The sequence below is a fragment of the Accipiter gentilis genome, chromosome 9 (assembly GCF_929443795.1).
Source record: "Accipiter gentilis chromosome 9, bAccGen1.1, whole genome shotgun sequence".
NCBI lineage: Eukaryota > Metazoa > Chordata > Aves > Accipitriformes > Accipitridae > Astur > Astur gentilis.
Window position 1 is genome coordinate 40,258,714 of NC_064888.1, and position 23,809 is coordinate 40,282,522.

The following is a 23,809-nucleotide window of genomic DNA, read 5'->3' on the forward strand; positions in this document are numbered from 1 at the left end:
GTCTTACATGCCCCTAAAGGGACTCAGGCTGCTGCTTCCTTTTATAGTTGCATTGTTACTCTTCATTGTCCTCCTTCACGACTTTCTTTAAGAGTGCATTCAAAGAGCTCTTTGCATTTTCCTGTTTTATTTTTCTTTTCCCTTTGGTTTTAATACTCTGTTTGACATTCTCCTTAATCCTCTCCCTCTTTTTCTCCTCTTCTCTTTGTCCTCCCCCCCGCATTCTTTCGCTGTGACAAACCTGCTGATGCATGCTTAGAGCAGCGGTAGCAGCCACGCTGTGCTCACCATCTGGGACGGGCAGATCCTGCAGCCTCCCAGCGTCTCCAGAACCGTACTGAATGCACACGCTGGACTACAGCCACCCCATCGCCTCTCAGTTTCCCATTTTTCTCCGTGTGTGTTGCTTTTCTGTCGGCCATCCAGCACAGACTCCTTCACCTACTCATCGTCTGCCCAACTGAGGAAAGTTCCTAAGGTTCCCCGACCAAACCCTTCAGCTGGAAAGCCCTAACCCGATGGATTTGCTCCTTTACCCCCTTGCTCTGCTCCCTGTGGAACCAGGGAGAAAGCAAGAAAAATATGGTGCACGTCGAAGCTTTCAATACAGTGCTCCCCACTTTTAACCTTTTCCTTTTTGCTATTGAAATACATTTCAAAGTGACTGAGGAGATAACAACTCAGTACATACTTTCGTCTTATTTCTGCACAGGTTTTCCTAGCTATGTTTGTTTATTCTCTATCCTTCCCAGCTATTTTGTCCTTAAACCAAACACCCTCCACCAACTCTGCTGGGCGTTTACCACCTGGAGATGTGCGAGGTACCTCTTGCTGGCCCCATGGAGAGCCATGGTGCTTTTGCAGTAGGGCAGCCCCGTAGCTGAAGAAGAGGAGGAACGCGTGGGTGAGTGTTTCGCTGTGCAATGTGAGCTGCTCCGACCTCTGAGTACCCTCTGGGAGAAGATGGCTACCTCTTCCCAGGGGTACAGACAGCGAGGCAGAAAGGACCACTATCCTCTTCGGTTGCTCTTTCCCTGCCCTTTGTGCTGATGTGTTTGGTGGCTTAGGGTAGAAGATAAACTCTCACTTTTCTTTTAGGAAAAAAGACCAAAAGGAGAAGGGCTGGATCCACACGCATGACATCCCCTCTTAGCGCAAAGCCCCTGGGGAAGTCAGAAGAAAACTTGTGACTCTGAAAATATTTTCTGAAGGATGTTTTTCTTGAGAAACGACTAAAAACTGAGCCAACAGAATGGGTAGAATTAGCAAAGCTGTTTCCCACTGGATCCAGCCATGAGGTCGGACCAGGGCTGGTATGAGGGCAGTAACTCTCCCATCACAACCGGGAGCACGCGGTAGTGACAGGGAAGGATGCTGCCTGCCTTCCCTGCCCAGAGGTCAGCTGCAAATATTTGAAGCTCTCTTACAGGTCTCAGGGTGGCAGCCTGTAACAACACCCAACAGCTGTGGCAGGGAAGAACGGATTTGGTCGGGGCATTATGCCTTCTCTGACTTCATCCTCGTCTGGATAGGGGGGATAGTGATCTAGCTGTAGTTGAATATTTGTATGTTTCAAGCTGAAATGGGAAAAAGAGCCAGAAGCATGAGATTTACTGGGTGTGAAGGCTGAGGCTGACTCAGAGAGAGGATGGAAAAATGGTAACAAATCAGTCAACCATTTAAAATACCCTGTTCCCAATAGCTTCAAAAACTGTGCTTCATTTGGATTTTTGTGCATTTCTATTGCTCACCGTTTATCTAAGTGTTTCAGTTCAGTTGCAAATCTGCCTTGATCATAAAAAGCCTGAAAACACTGAATAAAGCAATGGCAAGAACAGGATTTGAGGAGCCGGTGTGAGTAGGGAGTTCTGCATATTCAAAGTTCAGCTAGTGAGAAATAACCATCTGGTGAGCACGTACATCTCAGCTCCTGGATAAGCCGAGGACGAATTGCCTAATGGGAGCCAGCGCTCTGCCTGAGAGCGAATAGTTACCAGGGTAAAGAGAATTACATAAGAGCGAGATCTGCACTTATACATCACTAACTAGATGTAATCTTTGCACTCAGGCTGAGGCAATTCTGCTGCCGCACAAAAACACTCCATGCCAGCGTAAAATAATTTGGTGTTTGTCTTTTTGCTTACCTGAAGCACAATTTTGCTTCACTGAGTCCCCCAGCTATTGTATGCAACATCTAGAAATATGCTACTGCGAAATGTTTCAACACTTTCTTTCTAATTATAGCTTTCGGTATCATTCGCTCGGTTATAAGCAGGGTGAATCAGAACAGAAACGTTGAGGTTTGAGGGAAGAAACCTTTTGCTAACAGTGAGCATCAGGACAGAAGAAACAGGGCGTCTCGTAAGGCAGCGTGGTGCAAAGTGCTCTTGTTTAATAGGTGACAGCGGCAATTTGCAATTCTGGGTGATTCTGAAAAAAATCCTAAATTTATAAATTCTTTGCAGAAAAGGAAGGGAACTTCCCAGCCATCTGCCTCGCTGGCTGCCAGCAAGGCTCGCACCTCGGAGGCACAAAGGGTTCCTGCTTCAGGCAGTCTGTGCTACTGGCTGCTGCACAAGTGCTGGTGGTGTGGGTCCAGGCTGACAAGGGGGAGGAACCAGGTGGGTTTCTTAGCTGGGTTCCACCGATATTTCTGCGAAATTGCATGACTTGTGTGCGCCGTTTGGATTTCATCAAATCTGTGAGTTCTGACAAGGAAATTTACTATCAGTTCTCTCCTGAGCAGCTCGCTCTTGTTCTAGAGGAAGTGGAAGGAAAGAAAGGGGATGGGAGAGACCTGGGATGGCTGGGGAAGGTGGGGAGAGAGCAGCGGGCGTTAGGGGAACAGGGATTTATGATGTTTGAGAAGTAGGGGGGAAAAAAAAAGCTGGAAGACATATGTGTGCAAATTGTATTTTTAGATGTGAATGAAGGCGCATAGTTTTGCTGTGGTTTATTCTGAGTTACAGAGGGCAGCTGCACACCCAGTTAATGAAGGAAGGCACATAATCTCCAAGGCATGAGTGAATTCAGCTCCACAAAGCAAAGTTCCCGAAATAACACATTAAGCTGTCAAACAAGTATGACTGTTTCAAATTCCTTACTAAGGAGTTAAAATTTGTCCTTAAACTGGGGGAATCAAATTAAAATTTGGGGTGGAATACAGGAAATTAGTACTTGCATACAATTTCTGCTACCTCTAATAAACATAGAATTATCTTTCTGACATTTAAAAGAGATGATCAAATACTAAATCTATTGAGAACTGGGTTATCAAGTCATGTAGATTTTGATTTCCCTCCAAATTAGAAGCCTGAAAGCAATTATTGGATAAAATATACGTGTAAATATTAATGTTCTAAACCGCTGAAAGGTCATTCCTATTGTATTTGATTGTTTAAGTCTAGAACAAATGGCAAACTCCTGCAAAGTAAACCTGGTGGGAGATGCCAGTGGTGTTTTGAGATAAAACCGAAGACATGGCCTTAGGAATAATGTCGCCAACATCAAAAATGTCTGTTAATTTGGAGATGCAGCCAGGATTTGCTTTTGAAACTAACAGCTCTGGTAACTATTTTCAAATTCAATTTTACCACATGTGTTCACCTTCACAGATACTATACAGGTACCTGTTTCATTACTTGGAATGCTTCTGTTCTGCAGAACAACTATGCAGATATGAAAATCACTTGTCTCTAGAATTCTTTGGAAACCTTCTTTTTCAGTTGGTCATAATTTTTTCTTACCTATGCAACAGAAGTCTTTGAAACGATATGAGTCTAGCTTCATCAAAGCTCTTTTCTGTGTTGTGAAAGTACATTACATGCTCCTAATCTGCTGCAGTGCACTGTGTTTTGTTTAAAATATGTTTCTGTGATGACCAAATGGTTTTCTGAAAGGTTTAGGAAATATTCTGGAGGAATTTGAAGTGAGTATTTTCCCCCAAATTATATATTCTTTTTCTTTTTGTATCTTTTTATGCAGTCTAATCTGTAACAATTATTTCTGGAAATTTCCCACTGTTGTACAGTTGTGGCAGCATGCAGGATTTACCCCACTACTTACTGTTCGCTTACATGACAGCTCTTCCATCATCTCGCCTAGATGCCAAGAGCAAGGGATACATTTTCTGAATTATTTCTAAGCACAGAGATGGCATGATTCCTTAAGATAAGGAATATTTCTTTTACTTGACTTATGCAAGTTCATCTGGATCTTATATGTGGGTGTGTGAAAGAATATACAGTTGTCTCCATCTTTTCTATAGCTAAATATACATAATTGTTGGTATGTTTCCCAAAACACAGACTGGGGCCCAACTTCTTCAGTGGAGTCAGAAAGAGAATTTAGTAAATAACTAGTCTGGGAGAGACAAATCACATTACCCTCCCCCCCAACAGTTTTTGATGTTTATAGGGAACTAATTTAATTGCAAATGGAGACAAATTTCTAATTCAGTCTCCGCAAGTAATTACATTTTACTTGTCCTGACTCCAGTTCGAGTTGTTTGTCTGCTGGACAAAGGGATGTTCTCTAGTGCAAGGCATCACTCGCTGCTCTGCCTGAACATCTCAGGTGCTTTTCTTTTATGCTGATTGACTGAGAAGGGATGGATCCCAGCTGGGCAGAAGAGGACGAGTTTCCCAACGCAACACCTAGCCCGAGGCATTGGCTAACAGAATTCCCTCTATCACCTTGGCCGGGTTCAGTGAATGAAACCATGGAAATAAGAAGTGCTAGAACATCTGAGAAAGCCTGAAATAAACTAGGAACTCTGGTGGAAAACAAAAAAAAGAAGGGGTATCAGGTATCAAATGATGTAAGACCCACCAGGGAAGAGCGAGGATGGGGGCAAATACGCTTTTTCTGTCAGTGAGCCTACAAGAGCAGCTTAAGGAAGATGCAGACTTGCCATTTTTGAGTAGAAAGCAAAGAAAATGATTGCATAGCCAGCACAAGGACTGACCCCAAGGGCTGGCGGAGCAGTCGTTACTGGCCTTTTCCCCCCAGAAGAGGAATGGTCTTTGCACTGCATGACCGCTACTTGGCCGAAGAGTCCTTCAGACCGGGGTGAACATCCTGAACTCCAACCCCACACACTCACCGAGCTGAGCTAGGAGCGGACAGAATCGACACATGGAAGGAAACCTCGATGGTTTATTTCTTAGCAGCGCTCGGGGAAGTATTTTGCTACGGAAGAACTGAAGGAATTAATGGGACTCTACTGAAGGCTGGGGGCTGTACAGCCTGGGCATGAGATTTTTCTGTCACGATTTTCTTGACGTTTCCCATCAGGACACTGGAGGAAGGACGACTTGCCACAGAAGTGGCATTTTCGATGGCTGCCGCCCAGCCAAGGCACCACGGCGAGGGATTTTTATGAGGGGGTTATTTCCACAGAAAACTGGATGTCGACATACTGCCCAGGATGGCGGGTCTCAAGCCCACTGGATGGTCTTGCTTCCACTTCCACACGCACTCTCTGCGTGAACACCCCCCCTCCACCCCGGGCAGGGGTCCCCCTCATAGGTTGGCCTCAGGGAGGGCTCCCCGCCTCGGCGGGGAGGGCGCTGGGCTGCCGGGCGGTGTGTGAGGAAAAGGCTGCGGGGGAGAGAGGAGCGGGTCCCTCGGCGGGATCCGGGCTGAGGGGAGAAAGGGGGCGTGGCTCGGCGGGGCGGCGAACCCCAGCGCCCCCACGGCCAAAGCACCCCAGCGGCAGGGATGACATCACCCGTTCTTCCCAAAGAGGAGCGCGCCGATTGGCGGAGGGGAAAGGGAGGGGGGAAAGGAAAGGCTCAGGCTTCGCCAATGGGCGGCAGAGCAGGGCGGCTAGGCCGGGCTGACGTGCGGGCTCCTGGCCGTATGGGGGTTTATTTTGCTTTGGGCCGCTCCAGCCGCCGCCATTAGAGGAGTCCGGGGAACGGGGCGAGACGCTTCCCCCCCCCAACCCCCCCCCCCCCCCGCCGAGCTGAGTGGGAGCGCCCGCGGCCGCGGCGGCCCGCCGCGTTGGGAGAGACCATGTCCTGAGCGGGGAGAGGACGCCGCAGCCAGCGGGCCGGGGGGGGGGGGGGGGGTCGGCGGCGGCGCGGGGCGCAGGCGGCTTCCAGCGCCGAGCGTGTACCTGAGGGACGGCTCCCGGCGGCGGCCGTGAGGTAAAGCCCCTCTCCCCTCTCCAGGCAGCGCTGAGGGGGTGGGGGGAATGGAACGGAGCGGAACGGCCGGCTGCCTTCCGCCGGGGCCCGGCGGCGGGGGCGAGCTGAGGCAGCCCGCGGCGGTTCCCGGCCGGTGACCCCCGCCGGGATTCGCCCGCCGGAGCGAAGCGAAGCGGGTCGGCTGTAGGGCCGGGGTTAGCCCGGCCGAGGCGGGGCGGTGTGGGGAATCCTCCTCCGTGGCCGGCTGGGGTCACCGTCCCGCGTGGAACGGGGAGGTGTGTGTGTGTGTGGGGGGGGGTCGGCGGTAACGGCTGGCGGCGGGGCAGCCCGGTCGCTGGCCGAGGGATGCGGCGTTTCTCCCTCCCGTCCCGGCAGCGCCGTGTGTTAACAGAGCTCCTGGGAAGCGGTGTTACAGCGAGCAGAGTCTCGGTACAAAGGCAGGAAACTCTGATTTTTTTATTTTTTATTTTTGTTTCTCTCCCCGTAGCTGCTTCTCCGAATGCTGGGCTGCAGCACCTTGGTCTGCTGGGGTGAGATCATGCCTCTGCTGCCTCCCACTTCTCCCCCACCTCCTTTTTTTTTTTTCGTTTTTGGCTTTTTGGAAATGCCCGTTTGGATCTGCGTGCCGTGGTGGAATAGGTGATGAGAGCTGCTTGCTCGTATCCGTGAATTTCGGATAGCAGAACTTCCATGACATTGCCTATAGTACGGTATCGCATATCGTCGATACTTTATCAGAAATAAAGTGCGGTGTGGGAAGTACGTCAAACTCGAGCTTGTTTTTGTGAAGTTTGAAAAAAAAAAAATTAGAAAAGTTTGATTAACGAGTGAGGCAAACCTTGGTAATCCACACTTCCAGCACCTTTCTGACTCTTACCTTCCCAGTCCCACACTGCGGCAGCCTCCTGCCAGGCTAAGGTAAACTTCTGCTGGGAGGTCACGGCTGTGTCTGTGAGTCCTTCCTTCAGAGTGACAGGAGGCATTCCTTCCAGTCCTCAGCTCAGATCTCCAGCGCTCCGTCCCCGCAGCAGTCACCTCTCTCCTAAGAGCAGTGGGTGGGAGAGACGATGGGAGAAAATTAATCTGGGTCTCCTGCGTGGCAGACACGGCACAGCTGCTGAGAACTTTTTGCTGCCACAGTGGCTTTCAGTGATAACAATGACAACTTTTTCTAGAATTCTTGGGAGTCGATGTAGTAAACAAATGTTGTTGGACAGGCTTTGTGCTGTGCTTGAACAGTCTCTACTCACTAGCTACCTGCTGTGTCATAAGGGGTGAAACTGGCATGCGAGTTTAACAGGTTGATACCTTTGTTGATGCAAAAATTGAAAGGTGAGATGCCTTCTGTGTAATAGCTTAACTTCCTCCTTTCTCTAACACATACTGAGTTAAAGCTCATTCTGGTGCGAGCAGAACCTTGTAACAGTAGTTCAGGAGAGATTTGTTGCGCTTAGTTTTGCTTCTGGTCATAATGTCTTTGGTGACTGCAGAAGAGATTTGTGAAGGCTGTTTCTTTTTTCTTTTTTTTTTCCCTTTTTTTTTTTTTTTTTTTTTCTTTTTCAGTGGTTACTCAGAGAGGGGACAAACGGGTAAGCAGCAGGAGGTGTTCTGGAACTCTTTTATTTGCCTCCTTCCAAAGGCCAAGTTGAATTGGTGTCTCAGCGTGCGGAGTTTAGCAGGTCATATGTGAAAGATCACTTCTGATTTCAGTCTGTCACAGCATTAAATAATGCTTTAAGTAATGCTTTTGGATGCATTGCATTTTGTAGGATTTGTGAAACTCTAATTATGGGGTGCAATTCTCTTGAAGAAAAAAGAAATTATTATCTTTACTTTTCTTATGCTGCTTAAGTAAGGACAGGCAGATGGAGATGACCGATGAGGCCGTAATCTGTTATTGTAGAGTTGTTTAGCATTTTCTCAGAAGTATAATTAAAAATATTAATTTAATTGGAATGCTGAGTGGCACAAAAGCATCAACGGGATTCATCACGGAAGCATGACTTAAATTGGAGACTAGGTAAAACGCAAAATTGGTTAAGGCAACATTTTCAGTCTTACTTGGCCTTGTGTATGGCTGTTCTAATTGTTGCGTCATTTGATGTGTAATTCCTTGGGCACGGGAAATCTCATCCATCTTTGGTGTTTTTTTGCAAGATGGATCTGTAAATAAGTCAGAAGTGTAAGTAGAAAATACTTTACTGATTGTATGGGAGGTTATTTTTAATACAGTTGATCAAATAATCAGATGTACTCTCAGGCACTCTTAATGTGAGATTTACTGCCTCCTTCATGTGGTATTAACTTAGGTGTTAACATTTCTCTTTCCAGCTTCTCTTTGCCATATCAGTTGTGCACCAGTTTGAGATTGTGCGGAACTTTAGATCAATACATTCTTTATCGTGATGTACCATCTACTAATCGCAGCAAAGCATTTGAACTGCTACTGCCAGTTGTGTTGGTAATCTCATGCCCCTTCCTCCCCCCCAAAATTTGAAGACTGGGTTATTCTGAGCTGTTCAAAATTCATGTCAACAAGTAATCCTCACTTCAACTGCCTGAATTATGATCCACAACCTCCTGGTACTGAAGTGGAACTGAACTTTAGTTTGGCAGCTGAAAATGGCTGGCTTAGTTGTAACAGAGGTCCTAATTTTATTTTTTTTTTTAAGTAGTACTACGTATGAAGAGGGAAATGAGGCAAAGTTGAAAAAAGAATTTTTTTTTTCAACCCAGCTGATGAAGAGCTTACCACTTGTCAAATGGCATAGCTTGGTAAAATCAGTTAAATAACAGATAATTATAACTTTGTTATGTCAGTTGAATGGAATTTGTTACACCTTAAAAAGAAAACGTAGATCTTCTAGTTAAGATCTCGAACATTAGGAATTCAGACACTTTTCTGGTACTTACTCTTTTTCATAGCACTCCTTGCATAGCTGGCATTGCTTTAACTTACACAGAATTGCGTTGATTTTGTGACTCTGCTCATTTTTGCATCATCAATTGCTGAAGCACAACTTCTCATACGTATGTAGGTAATCCTTTTGGAACTTTCTTGAAATACGCGATTAATAATAGGACTGTTACCTCTGGTGTGTAATAAAAGTTAGCATACTTTAAGAACTGTAGTACTTCAGCGTCAATTCTGAGAACATGTTAGTCTATAATAATACGAATGATTTTCTATTTCCTTTGTGGCACAGGCAGGTTTTCAGAAGCTTTGTAGTCAAACTGGAGTTGTATCCACCTGGTATTTTTCAAAGCAACTTTTTCCTGTGCTGCTGTCCCGTTTGTGCAAAAACTCATTTTGGTGAAGACCAGAGAGGAGAGGTGTGGAGGGAGTGGGGTAGGGAATGAGTGCAGTGATGTTTGAAGAAGGAACTGTCTTCAAGAGGGGGCTGATATGGAGACCTTGGGTCAAGAAAGGAGAAGGAATGGTAGATTTTTTTTACAAGGCACATGGGAGGGTAGTGCATTGGAAAGAGTGGTAGTTGCTGGTACGTGCAGCGCATCTTGCCTACGAAGCAGTCAAGTTTGCCGCCCTTTTGCATCTTCTACTGTACAGCAGATACGATTAAGTTGGCATTTTTCACTTTGGCTATTTGAATTTATCCTGATATAATCTGTTCTGCTTGTTCTTAAAACAAGGATACTATTGCTTTTTTTGTTTGTTTATTTCTAGTAAGGTGTGTCTTTTTTTTTTCCCTGAGAATGGCTGCTAATTTTGCTTGTGTTCACATGTGCGTTTTAAATTAATGAAAGTTAGTACTTCCAAGACAAATGCTGGAGAATACACAGAATTTACATCTGTCTTTATGGCTGTGTTCAGAATTGAGCTGAAAATACTTGAAGTAATGACAGCTAGGTACAAAACAAATACCAGACACGTAACCTGCTGTCCAAGGGATGGGGGGACTGGAAGGATGGACTTGTGTCTATTTTGGTAAGTGTAAATAGGACTTCCTTCTGAAACTGTCGATTGTGAGCAAGAAGGCTGCAGTCTTTTTACTTTCTTCTCCTTCCTGCTATCGTGCCAGAAGCCAATACACAGCAATGTTTTATTTGGCTTATGTTTGCCATTATTTCTGTAAACAAATGTTAAAGTTTAAAAATTCTCCTTGTGATTCTTTGAATTAGATTTGATTTAGCATCTAGTCTTGAGTGGCTGTTTTTAATGAAACAAAAAGTCCGAGTTACTGGGGCATTTACAGACATGAAGAAACTTTTGTAAGTTACGTTGGTGTTCTGCTATCTTCTAGATATTCAGGAGTTAGCTTTCCTGAGCTGAAGAAAATAGTCAGAACCATGGTTTATGTGAGTCTGGAAAGAAAAATAAACTTGAGAGGTCTGTTATGTTTTCAGTGGATTAGAACTATTATGATCCAGTAATCTTTTAGTGGCTTTGAAGTTGCATGCACTATTGTAGGTCTGTTCATTTGAAAACCATGCAATTCTTTGTGCATAGTCAGTTGATTATCTGGGAAGAAAGACTGTTATAAGTCTCATAATGTGGATAATTCTAGCAAAAAATAGGAAATTTGCTTTGTGAAGGTGATTGTCAGTTTATGAGAGAATCCCATTTCTTGTGGTTATAAAGACTGTAAGTGTTGACTTGTACTTCTTTCAGGCTAAAGGGCTTGAAAGTATTTCTTCTGTCTGCATTCATCTTCCCAGTATCTAAGCAGGGATTCAGCAGAGACAGCAGGCATATTTATTAGTTGCTGCTATCTCCCCTGAGACAGCTTCGATTAACAGGTCTGAATATTAAGTCTTCTGCAGTTTCAAGAAGTATTGAGTATACTTGTTTTCACGCTAGGTCTTTTTTTTCTTTTTTTTTTTTCCTTCAGTTCACACTACCATGATAAGTCAGGAGTACTTTGTACTAGGTGTCTTAACAATGTCTGATTGTCATTTATGCCTTCTGTCAGATGGGCTTGTGGGTTTAGGTTTTGGCTACAAAGGCTTCCCTTTACTGTGTGCTTGTTGAGAAACTAATCTTTATCTTGCTGAAGGGTTGGGATGGTCTGCCGGACTATTTACATTTTTTTTTGACCTCTGCTTTACTGTTTAGCTTGGCAGGGATAAAAATAATTGTCACCTCGTGGCGTTTAAATGGTTTATTTAAAGAAGGTTATTCAGTGTTGTCTTTAACAGAAAGTTATTCCCGCCCCCAAAAAGCAGAAGGTTACTGTTTTAGACCTGTTACTCTGAAACTTTCTAGCGGCTAGGAGTACCTTGCAGTAATTAACTTGGAGTTGTTTGATATGTGTTATGAGGAAAATACAGATTACTAATCATAAGGTTACAAAAAAAAGTGATTTTTTAAAAAACCCAAAGTGGCATCACTCCTCTAGAAGGAGTTTGAATTTGTTTGCACTGTGATATTTGATACTAGTTCTTTGCACTAGTTCTTTGTTAAGCAGTGATAGACATAGTAGTGGGTTTTGTGTGCTGTGATAATAGCATTTTTGCTTCTCTCCCCCCCTTTTTTCTTTTCTTTTTTTTTTTTTTTTTTTTTTTTTTTTTTGCTGTCTAGCCAGTATCTTAAGAAGAGTTGGATAAAATGAGCGTAGCTTGTATGGCTTACTTGAACTAGAACTAGTATTAAATATAGCCCAATTGCAAATGCATATACCAAAGAGTCGTTAACTGGAAGTGGCTTGCCATTAATTAGGAGGAGACTGCACCACAGTTGATGATGAGTGTGTGTTTCCTTGTTTTATTTGGAGGCAGGTGGTTTTTTTTCCACCAAATGGTGACTATGTCTGCATGTAGCCATGATCTAATTTATGGTCAGCTGGTATTGAGGAGGTCCAGAGGATAATTGCTAGAATTGAATGTCAGATGTACAAGTCTTAATATAATGTTCCTTGGTTGTTGGGCAGGTTCAAGTGTTTTTAAGTTTTCATGTCTGACTCCACAGTGTGTTTTTATTCAGAGCATGACATCTGTTTTTCCTCATCTTGTGTGAGGATGGCCGAGATCTAAACAAAAATAAGTCTCGTGTTTTAAGCATGTAGTCTAAACACAGATAAACTATATTTTTGTATTTATCCTTACTTTTTATAAAGAATCCTCTTGTTCAACTTCCATACTTTGTCCAGTCCAAGTGTCTTAAAAATGAAGTTTTAGCAATTCTGTTGTGTTTTATTATGTATGTTTGTTACTGTGTTGTACTTCTTACCTTGAGTCAGTATTCATCTGTTGCTGACTGTTCATGATGATCAGATTCATTAAATGTCGCTGGCTGTATTTATGCGAATGTGCTATCATAGCTCATTATTTTGAGTCAGTTTGCTTGGTTTTGGTTTGTATTGTGTGGGAGATGCTGTGTGTTATGTAACCATTGAATCTGCTTACTCTCGTTTTCCTAAATGGTATTGGTTTTTAAGTAAGCAGTCATATTTAGTCCATCCTAATGTGTAGTAACAATATCTCATCGAAATAGTTGTTCACTTATAATTGAGTTTAAAACAAAACAAAACCCTGAAAAATGTAACTGTCTCCTGAAATAAGAAAGACGACTGAACTACAAGCCGCTGCTATTGTTTTTTATAGGTTGTTTTGAGCAGTTAAGGTTTTCCTAGCTTTTAGTCACAAATTTAATAGAGCTATATGTAGTTTGACCCATTTGAGATGAGTAACAAATGAAATGGAAACTTGTACTTTGCAAGTTACACAGCAGAATTAATGGTAGTGGTTAGGAGCACGAAAGTGCTTCAAGGGATAAACATCAAAATAACAAAAGCAGAAAGAGTGAATGTTTAGTATTGTCAAATACCTGCTAATTCTGTGATGAGTTTTCAGCTTTTGCAGAAGAGTCTGGTTATAGTTAGGTCTACATCCTCACCTAAGGTTTATTGTCAAATCTTGTATTTCAGATGTCTCCCAAGATCTGTAACCTGAATGTTTGGCTACTTACTGCATAGAGCGTTTGCAATTTAGGCATCCGCTTGCATTAAAACTGCATATAAATTCTCTTGCTTATGAAAAGTCAGGTTTTAAGGTTTATTTGAAATGATAGCAGTTGGATTGGAAGTGTGAACAGAATATTGAAAAGAAAGCTGAAGTAAAATCAGCATATTTTTTTCTGAGTACCATAAATACCTAATAAAGTATGCTTAATATGCTTTGAAATGAGATACAAATCAATAAGTCAAAATGAAAGCAATTTTTTACTAATTGTATGTAAATGAAGCCCATCAGAATTCACCCAATGAACAGACTTCTAAATGTTTTCAAAAGTTACTACTTTCTCAGAATTTTTTTTGGTTAAGAGAACTGCATTTCTTGCAGAATGTTTCTTTGTGAAAGATCGAGTCTTCTGGATTTTAACGAATTGCCCACTTAGTAGATGAAAAGTTGTATGTAATGAAGGGGGTCATACCTAAAAATCTCCAGTACAGAGTGTTTGTTGACAGCCTAGACTATCAGAACTGAAGAAAAATGTTAAAACTCATTTAACATACTAGATTGTAAATAGTTAGTCATAACTAAAATATTTTCAATTTTTCTTTTCTTATGTGCCATTAATGTTGTAGTTTGTAGATTGTGTTGCGATTTACATAGCAATGATTCAGTCTTTAATAGAACTGAGATTGTGCCAACCTTAACTTGATGATGCCTCTTGTAAGACAGCAACATTCTTTCTGTTACCCCTGTTACTGAGAGCAATGAACAGCCTACTACTCAGAAGAGCAAAGGTGATCCTTGTGTGTTTCGAGAGCAGTGCTTTTACTGGGATGACAACGGGAAGGATAATGTAGTTTGACAAAAGCCTCTGTCTTCCAATATAGTTCTTGCTTTGTATCTGCATTTTATCAGAAAGGGGTTTCTGCCTTCTGTAACGATAGGTGCAGTCTGAGACCAGTTCCTACTGTCTGTACTGCAAATAGCCAGCTAGTGTTCTTTAAAGAAATAAAAATTTCCTAAGCAAAAGACCCCACCTCATAGAGCAGCTTGCAGAAAACCATTTCAGTGCTCTTTTCCTGAGATGGCAGAGTATTTTCTCCTTTTTGCTGATCTGTTTGGGGCAGTGTCCTGTCATTTTTAAAGAACTGTCCTAACAAGCAAAACAAACTGTGCTTACGTGCTAAATTCCTTGCTTCGGTGTATTCGGGCTAATACAGAAAATGCTTCTACATTTGTGACTTGCAGTAACCTTTCTGTTCTTTATTATAATACATAGTTACTGGCCTTACTGCAAAGCTTCCAGATTCAGCGCTGATCTGATTTGGTTGCCCCATTGACAAGGTCAGTGTTCTTAATTTATTTTAAAGTAATTTGCAGAGACATCAATGGAACTTATTGTTAGTTCCCTTCAAACTATAGGAGCCTAGGTTCAAGTTCTATGCTTTTGATATACTGATCTGTTGAGGCTTATGCTCAATTCTTGAGAAAGTAATGCAAGAATAGTGAATAGTTGAAGGTGGAGTAAGGAAGTTTAGTGAGTTAAGAGAAGAAAGTGTCAGTAAAATTCCACCTTGGAAAATTAGGCAAGGCAAATTTTATGTGAAAACTGATTCTTAATACTTGGCAATAAATGTCAAATAGGTTATTTAAAAATGTAAGTTGTTTTTGTTGAAGTATATTGACAGTGTGATACTTCACAGGGATTCTTGGACCAGGATAACAAGTGAATTTGAGCCAGTTAAACAGCAATGCCTTTTATGTAAGAAATGGTTGAGGAGATTTTCAGAGAGTTTACAAGTCTGAAAGAAACAAACTGGCGTTTTTGATTTAAGCTTGTGTACAGCTCTGTTATCTTCTAGACCTTCCTACTGGCTGTATTTTAAAATTGGCAAAATTTTTGTTTGAGTCCCTTGGTACAGCTTACATGAGCTTTAAAAAGATAGTGTGGTTAGAGTCAGCAACGCAGTGGCACTGTTTATAAATGTATTTGTTTGGAAACAGTGAAATCGAAACATTGCTTTGTTTCCTACTGTGAACAGTTAACTCAAATTATTGTTATGCATCTTTTAAAAAAAGTTCTGCAGTTCTACAGAACAAAACCAGCTACAACTATCTGGATTCAGACTAGTGCATATTTTATCATAACCATTTAAGGTGATAATCCAGATGTGTGATTTTAACAGGTTTTCCCTTTACAGCTTTAATTAGAAAGCTTACTTGTGTATGAATGAACTTGTTTCCTAAGAAGTATGCTAATTTTTTATGGGTAATTGGAAGAGAACTCGAGGTGGTGACGTACAAGGGGGAATGCTTCTGAAAATGTGTCAAATTATGCAGGGTTGGTCATAGGCAGTTTTTCTTAAAAAGCTGTTCGTCCATTGTGTGTATATATAAACTTCACAGCCACATTATCCAGCTGTTAATGAGCAATTATAGCTGTCAGATTAAGACCCTTTCTTAGTAGATGTACATTTAAATACACCATGTTTCGTAATATGTAAAGAATACAGTCAGTGAAAGTGCTGCTGTTTGATCTTTTGCTTTGACTCGCAGTCCTGTTCCTCTCCCCTCCTTTTTGTGGTTGGATGTGTGAAAGGTATTACTTCCACACTCGTAAACTGTTGAGTTAATAGATTCTACGTTTGGTTATAGAGAGTTCTCTTTCTTTCAGAACAAGATGCTTCTGCTTATATTGTTCTTCTGAAAAAGTTGCTTCAGTGTTTTAAAATGAAAATAAATAAACCAGCCTGCCTTTCTTTTTGGAGCAGCCTAAGAGAGGCAGCTACATTGAGGGGGGAGATAGAGGGTGGATCGCTTTTGCATTGTAGTTCTTGCTGAAGGCTTAAGTTCATAACTAAGCTCCCTTTTCCCTGTAAATACAGAAGCAGTTAGCTTTGTTCGAAAATCCATACGCATGAGCAGAATGAGTTAAGGTGGGAACACTGATTTGATCAGTATAGTTATGTAAGGTTTTTGCCAGCACAGATGCCAGCACCATCCCAGCAAAAAGTCCGTAGTGTAGGCTGGTCTAAATCAGCAACTGGCCTGTGTACGGGGAAGGGCTTGATTGTTTAATGAAATGGAGCTCCATATTGTTCCTTGTTTGAGCCAAAGGAGAAATAACTTCTGGGCACAGTGAATAATTAAACTGAGGGGAGCATAATACATCCTGTCGTAAAAATGTTATTTGAGGACTTCATTGTTTCTTCCCAATTTTTGTGTGCCATTTTGTGTTTTCCCATGCACCTTAAGAAGGAGAATGTTCTTAAAAGTTGGAAGAAAGCAAAAGAAAAATTTGTGACTGTTCTATGTGACCTTTTCTGACTGACTTTAGTAAAAAGGTCGTCTGATAATGTTTTGATTTTTCTTTGTTACTTGATTTATCAGAATTTAATATATTCTCCTCTTTAATATACTGAGTTACTCTATTAACCTGTCCAGAAGGTGTTTAGCACACTGTATAAACTGATCAATTGAAACTTCCTTGGAGTTTTGTGGGTTTTAATTTCTTGTCTGCTCATGCTTTTTGGACATTAAGGCATGCACCTGTGCTTCACAGTCACTGTTGTGCTATTTCTGTGCGAGAGGAGGTACTACATGATTCAACTTCTCCCCTGTGAAGAATCTAAAATAACAAGTTTACTTGAAGATAGAGTGGCAAAGAAGTAATTCTGAAAAAATGTAACAAGCTTCAAACTGCTCAGTGGTGGATGGTGATCCTGTATCACCAGTAAATCAGCTGGTTCTGGTGCCCCTGGGTCAAGGTGCAGTTGCGGGTCAGACCAAGTTCTAAAAGTAAATAAAACCCAATATGTGAATGTGCTAAATCGTCTCATCTAGCTGTGCTGTAGTGGGTATTGGCAGAGCTATCAAAGAAGAGAAATTGCATTGCTCCATTGAGCTTTTTTATATTCTTTACTTCGTAATAAGCTGAGGCCTCGTGTTTGGAGGTAGTGAGCTCATACCTCGGAGGCTTTTGGAGCTGCAGATACTCAGCCTCTCTAAGAATTATGTCTGAAAGCATCTAGCTTTTCAAGGGGTGCAGAGAATAATCACAGCTAAAAACCTAACCTCATGATATATGTGAAAGCTTTTCTGTAATACAGTATGTACTGTGGTGTTTAGTTTCATAAATAGAATCTCAGTATTTGTTTAGATCGTTTTTGCAACCAGCTGCTTTTCAACTTGAGCAGCAATCTCCTTTCCCAGTCTTAATGTCAGTAAAATGGATGATTTGTTTTCTTGCCCCTAAACTGCTGAGTTTAAGGCTTTCCAAACTAGGGCAGGTAAGAGACCGTTTACAGTTACAGATCCCTCTCAGGCTTCATCACACTGTATACAGATCTGGCTTTTGATTGAAAGCATTACCTACTCAAAATATACCAGCTTCTGCTCAGGTAGAAGTTATTCTCAAGCTCGTATTGGGATAGCCACTTCTGGTTGTCGGCAGTAGCACAAGTGAAACTGCTCTTGGTGCTTCTGTTGGTGGCCGTTGGCAGACGTGTGGACGGTATGCTGCTTCCTTCTCTTTTCTGAAAACCGTGTTCAGCTGTCTTGTGTTCTGAACTAGGAAATGTTAATATCTCAGAAAACACTGCTGTTTATAGAGAGAGTAAGCTTAATAAGAAATGTTAAAGTCATTAAAAAACTTATTTTGGGAATTGGGGGGGAAAAAGGCTTGATGAAGTGGAATAGATAAATCTAGCATGTAGAGTAGTCATATAGGAGGTGTTTTGGCAAAGCTTTAGTTTGTGTATGGAGTAGAGAAACTGTTTTTCCTCCAAGTTTCTGAAAAGTCGACTTTATGAAGTCACCTTTAGTAAAATCAAGTTGACTTTGTATTCTTGTGTATATGTATGTATTTTTCACTTATTTTATTACAGAGATGGGGACCCTGGTATGATCTGGCTCCTTTTTTTTTCCATTGTGCATTGGCATGGACATTTGTGAGGAATGGTGGAGGGGAAGCAGTAGGAAGTCTAATTGCCTTCTCAGCACATTCCTTAGTCTGACACAGTTTTATAACGTATAGGTGGGAGTGAAGTGCTCTGCAGGCTGTTCAAACAAGTAATATTAGAACCCGAGCTTTATGAGAAAGCTTTATATGTTCCTGACTGCTCATCTGCTTTCATGCAACATAAATACGGATTGCTGCTGAAAAGGATAGTCCTGCCCTCTCCTCTGTCCTGGCCATGCGATAGCCCCTCATTCATGCAGCCACCTGATCTGGTGAATAGATCAGAGTCGAGCTGTTGGAAAAAACCTATGCTGCACGCTGGAGTCCACAGAAGGGAGATAGTAGGAATAAGGGTGACATTTAAGTGGACATTTAGCTGTGCCTTGGTAAAGCAAGGCGTGTGTGAATGTATCTTAGTGAACAATGTACTAACTCATAAAACATTTCCTAATCGGAGAACAGGTATAAACTAATTTTTAGTTTGATGTGTCTAGTTTTGGATTTAATCCTGTTGTGTAACTTCTCTTTTGTGGTTTTTGTTTACTAGATTCTGGATGTTTTTGTTAGCCAAGAGAGTTGCGGTATGATGAATAATTGTCAGTCAGTTGATATGACAGATTTGTATTTTGGACAGTTTTGTGTGCTTAAAAATATCACATAATTGAGTCTTACATATTGGGTAACTGTTCTGTGGTAAGGGAGGAAATGGACTGTATGCATTTTTCTATTTGTCCTTCATCTACCTGCCTCACCCTTTCCCTCTATTATGCCTTCTACACAAAGCTTCTTTTTCCTTCCCCATCCTAAGTTTCAGATTGCAATAAGAGTGTTTATAGAGGTTCTGGTGCGAATTTGATGTTGCTTGGATCTAGTTCTTTTACTTCAGCAGATTGATCACTTGTGTAGTGACTGGTTCTTTATAAATACTGGTTTATTTTCACCAGTCTGTATGTTAATCTTAGCAGGTCATGACTGAGTTTAAACAAGTAAAATGGGATCAGAATAGGTGTGGCATTTAATAATTAACTTTCTGGTTACTCAGGTCCAGTAGGAAACCTATAATGAGTCTTGTTTTCATTTTGTTTACAGGAATAGTTATCGGCTTAGTCTCACCCTTCATATTTGGCAATCTGAGGAAAAGGTCTGAGCCAGCATGAAGACAGAATCCCCTCTTCATTAGAGAAAAAGTGAGTTGGAATTGGATTGAAATCTGGATTTGTAGAATGAAAATACTATGTTAGCTTGTCAATGCACACAGCTTGTGCTTGCTTTCAAGTGGTATTTTAACTTTGTAACACTACTGTTATGAGTCATGTCCAATCAAGGCCTCCTCTTGGTTAAGCACATGTATAAAATTTTCAAATCTATGTATTTTATGTAAACTCCTACACCCTACTCTTCTGAAAGAACTGCTCACTCATTGTATAACTGCCCACCTGATATAGTCCTCCTTCCTTCCAGATCCTGTGAGGTCCTGTAATAGACCTCACAGGAGCTAGACTTTGTGCAGGCTTTGTGTTCCTTTTCTTGTACTGTTATTCATATTGAGTTTTATTTTAACAATTTAATATTTGTGACTTGTTTCTGTAGCTGTACTGGTCTCTTCTCCGGTATTCTCAGTGTGAAATGTGTATCTGTTTTCTGAAATTGTTTTGGAAGCCTCTGTGTAAATTTAAGAAATTCCAGAAATGTAGGACTGAGTTTTCTTTTCATTTCTGCACTAGGAAATCCTGAATTCTGCATTTAAAATGCTCTTAGCTCAAGTCTTATTCTTTCTGCAGTGGTTTTTCTCCCCCTAAATGTTCTAATAGTTTCAAGAAAAAAAAGATTGCCTGTTTGCCCAGCCTGATTTTTATATTTGGTGCAGTACACGTCAACTGGTTTAAATCTCATTTACTCTTTTTTTTTTTTTTGAAACAGAGCTCCTATGCAACCGTTGTGTACTAATGATGTATTCTGATTACTTAGCTTTCTGCCTGACGCAGTTCATTTCAAGAAGTGCACGATGACAGAGCGTGGAATTAAATGGGCTTGTGAGTATTGTACATATGAAAATTGGCCATCTGCAATCAAATGTACCATGTGTCGTGCTCAGAGACCTAGTGGAACAATTATCACGGAAGATCCATTTAAAAGTGGTTCAAGTGATATTGGTAGAGACTGGGATCCTACGAGCACTGAAGGAGGGAGCAGTCCTTTGATATGTCCAGATTCTAGTGCAAGACCAAGGGTTAAATCATCTTACAGTATGGAAGGTGCAAATAAATGGTCATGCCACATGTGCACATACTTGAACTGGCCAAGAGCGATAAGGTGTACTCAGTGCTTGTCTCAACGTAGGACCAGGAGTCCCACAGAGTCTCCTCAGTCTTCAGGTTCTGGTTCAAGACCAGTCCCTTTTTCTGTTGATCCATGTGAGGAATATAATGACAGAAATAAACTAAACACAAGGGCTCAGCACTGGACTTGTTCTGTTTGTACATATGAAAACTGGGCGAAGGCCAAGAAATGTGTTGTATGTGATCATCCCAGACCTAACAACATAGAAGCAATAGAACTGGCAGACACAGAAGAGGCTTCTTCAATCATAAATGAGCAAGACAGAGCTCGATGGAGAGGAAGCTGTAGTAGTGGTAATAGCCAAAGAAGATCTCCACCTACAACCAAACGTGAATCTGATGTGAAAATGGACTTCCAAAGAATTGAATTGGCTGGAGCTGTTGGCAGCAAGGAAGAACTTGAAGTTGACTTCAAAAAACTAAAGCAAATAAAAAATAGAATGAAAAAGACTGACTGGCTCTTTCTAAATGCTTGTGTTGGTAAGTCGTTTGCTGCTACCTTATACTGTTATGCCTGTAGTTAGGTATTTTGGGAGAGTGAAGAATTAAAACATAAACTTGAAATTTGATTTCAAACCAGCTTTTTTTTAATCTCTGCATTTTAATTTTAGAAAGTAAACCAAATGTAGAAGTTCCTGAAATGGCATCTGCTAAGAGAGGGTGCAGAGTTTGTCCATAATCTGAACATGTTTCCCGACTATGCTCAGACTTCTTTGACCTTTTGTAGAAATGGATATCCTTGTAACCAAATCCTGTTATTCTATGTAGTCGTCAAAAGATGGAAAAATTACAAAACCAGTCTACAGAACAACGTAATGTGTATAGCACTGTAAAAAATGCCATTACTGGATAATTAAAATTACTCTTCTTTTTGCTATGGGAAGATATGCTAGTAGAATCAGCAGCTGCAGCTTGGGAGTATTTGTAAACAGTGTAGAGCTTGCAACAGTACAAGATGCTCTGTCAGATGTTAAAAATAACACCAAAATATGTAGCTCCAAGAAACTGCATGTGTAATACTGACCTTGAAAGTAATAATGTTGTATTAATACGGATACTGTGTTGTAAATGTTTACAGGCTTTCTGAAAGTATTTTTGTAGTCAACTGCTTCAAAAAATTCAAATACCAATTTTGTTTTGTATTTTAGTGCTTTCCTAAGGAAATTCTGGATAATTCTCCCAGTGCTGTTAAAGAACAGAGACATGTGAGAGCAGGGTTTTCTTCAGTTATTGACCTTGTGAGTTAACTTTTGTGCTGTAACTTCCCAGAAGCAGATATCTTGTGCCCTAGCATACAAGCAGGTTAAACACTTGAAATACGCAACTATTTTTAGAGTAAAACACTTCATTTGAAACTCTGGCGCTACTAGTTTGTCTCGTACTGTTCCTTAATGTTTCATGAAGTCACTTCATGGTTGTTATAATTGAAAAACTAATTTGTGGAGCTGCTTTATTTAATATATTTGATCGGGGTAAATGTTTTCATGGGTATCATGGGTTTGGTTTCTCTGAGCTAATAAATATTCCAGTTGATCTTTGTGTTGCGTGAATAGTTGGACAAGCACGTTTCTTTTTGAAAATAATTAGATGGCTCAATATTTCCTGATACCTTCAGCTCTTTACATGCTAGCACATGTGCACTGCTTTTTCCTTCTGAAATGAAGCAACTGAAATTCTGTATGGTATTTCGTAAGTTATTGAATACCCAAGATCAATTGTTGCAGGTTGTTTCTGTGCCTTACAAGAGTCTATTTTGCATTCTGATAGCAATTGTATTAAATATTAGGGGTGTTTTTCCTCTGCTTTTTGAAAAGTGTGGTTTTTTTTAACTATTCCAATGTTACTTAAAATATTTCACACTTTCATATTTAATCTGTATGGGAATGGTTGTGTTTATGTTTAAGAACGTGCATTATGCAAGTATTTAATGTTGCTTGTGACTATACAGTTGTACATGAAACTCAAAACTATGTTAACAGAAGTTTTGTAAGGCAGTAATGATTTAGTTCTTTTAAAATGAAAATAGTTTGAAGGGATTTTGAGAAAGCCGGAATGCAAATGGAGTTGTGTGCTGATTTTTACTACTGTTCTGCTGAAAGATTTCATGGATTCCTTTCTATAACCTAAACACTTACTACAGCTCAGCTTTTTAACTGAGGAGAAAAAAAGCAGCAACCAAAACCTGTTAATTATAACTCTTTCATTTTGAAATTTCACTTTGCATATCACAGCTGTCATATTTTTCCAAATATTCCTTGTAGCAGGAATAACCTTAGGAAGATTGATAAAAGCTTCATAGATTCTTTTGTGGTTGGTTCTGGATGTTTTGCAGAGCGTATCTGTATTGGAAAGGTATACCAGTTTAATGAGTAATTTTAAAAGCAATAAGCCACATTTATGCTGGTTGTTTTGTTGTCTTAGTGTGACATACTTAAAACAATTTAACTGTCAATTGAACAATTTTGCCTGAAGCATATGTTCTTACCATTGAAATCAACTGAGATATTGTGATTTAGTGAGTTGCTGTTTGTTAGCCAGCTGGAGCTCTTGTGATCTTCTAGCTGAGCTGAACACTTGTCAATCCTTAGCCAAACACAATTATAAAATAGGACAAGTTCATGTTAAATGTCAAGTAAGTTTTGTGAAAATTGGTGGAATAAGTGTTGGTATGTAGTCTGTTACCGTAGTCCAGCTGACAAGTGGTGGCTTGTTAGGATTCGGTAACTTCAGACTGCGTACCTCCAAGTTTAAGCTCAATCAGTTGAGGAGGGTCCATTTACTTTGAGTCTTTGTAATATGGGAGAGATGTATCAGTTTAAAGTTTTTGGATGTACAAAGCGTAGCCTTCCCTGAAGTTAAAGATTAGAGGAGCAAGAGTAGGAGTAATTCTTGGCAGAGTGGTTATTTTCTTTTCTCTTAGAAGAAATTATGTTTTGGAGGGTACCAAGCAAAATGTTTGATACTTTAGGACAGCTTTTTAGTTGAACTCTCTCTTTGCATCTCAACTCGAGTATAAAATTTTTTACTACATTTTAAATTTAATGTCGAGTTTCATTAAAAACATGTATCAGACTACTTTTTTTCCACATCTGTTCTTTTTAGCTGAAACAGAAGATAGATGTGGATTTAGAAAGTACCTCTGTGTGCATGTTTGTGGGCTTTTTTGTTTTGCTGGAGACATCCATTAATGTTTTGCCCACCTCAGTAAGTAAACATGCCATCAAGGCTTCTATTCCTTGCAAATCTAGACTGTACAAAATGTGATGACTGCAAATCTTGCATTTCAGCATGAATAGTTTCCTTGATGGAGGGTATTCTTTCTGAATCAGAAGGATTAGTGGCATTCCCCCTTTCAAACTCTGCAAGTGAATGTACTTGAATGTTATTTTTGTTATTGACTGTTTTTTTGCAGCAGTGGATGTATTCATCAAATGATCCTGTCTCAA

General features: G+C 40.8%; 1 protein-coding gene across 3 annotated transcripts in view; it reads left to right on the forward strand.

Moving 5' to 3' along the window:
• Nucleotides 1-5,961: 5,961 nt before the first annotated feature.
• The window catches only part of ZRANB1 (zinc finger RANBP2-type containing 1), a 47,116-nt gene continuing 29,268 nt past the window's right edge, over nt 5,962-23,809 (forward strand). Inside the window, exons 1-4 of one of the 3 annotated variants that reach the window (XM_049809959.1) lie at nt 5,963-6,152; nt 14,344-14,408; nt 19,114-19,211; nt 19,993-20,843. In XM_049809959.1, coding sequence (XP_049665916.1) covers nt 20,030-20,843 — 814 coding nt within the window. In that variant the 5' untranslated portion in view covers nt 5,963-6,152; nt 14,344-14,408; nt 19,114-19,211; nt 19,993-20,029. Of the gene's footprint in view, nt 6,153-14,343; nt 14,409-19,113; nt 19,212-19,944; nt 20,844-23,809 lie in introns of all 3 variants that reach the window. The other 2 variants (XM_049809960.1, XM_049809958.1) reach the window with 2 other exon arrangements.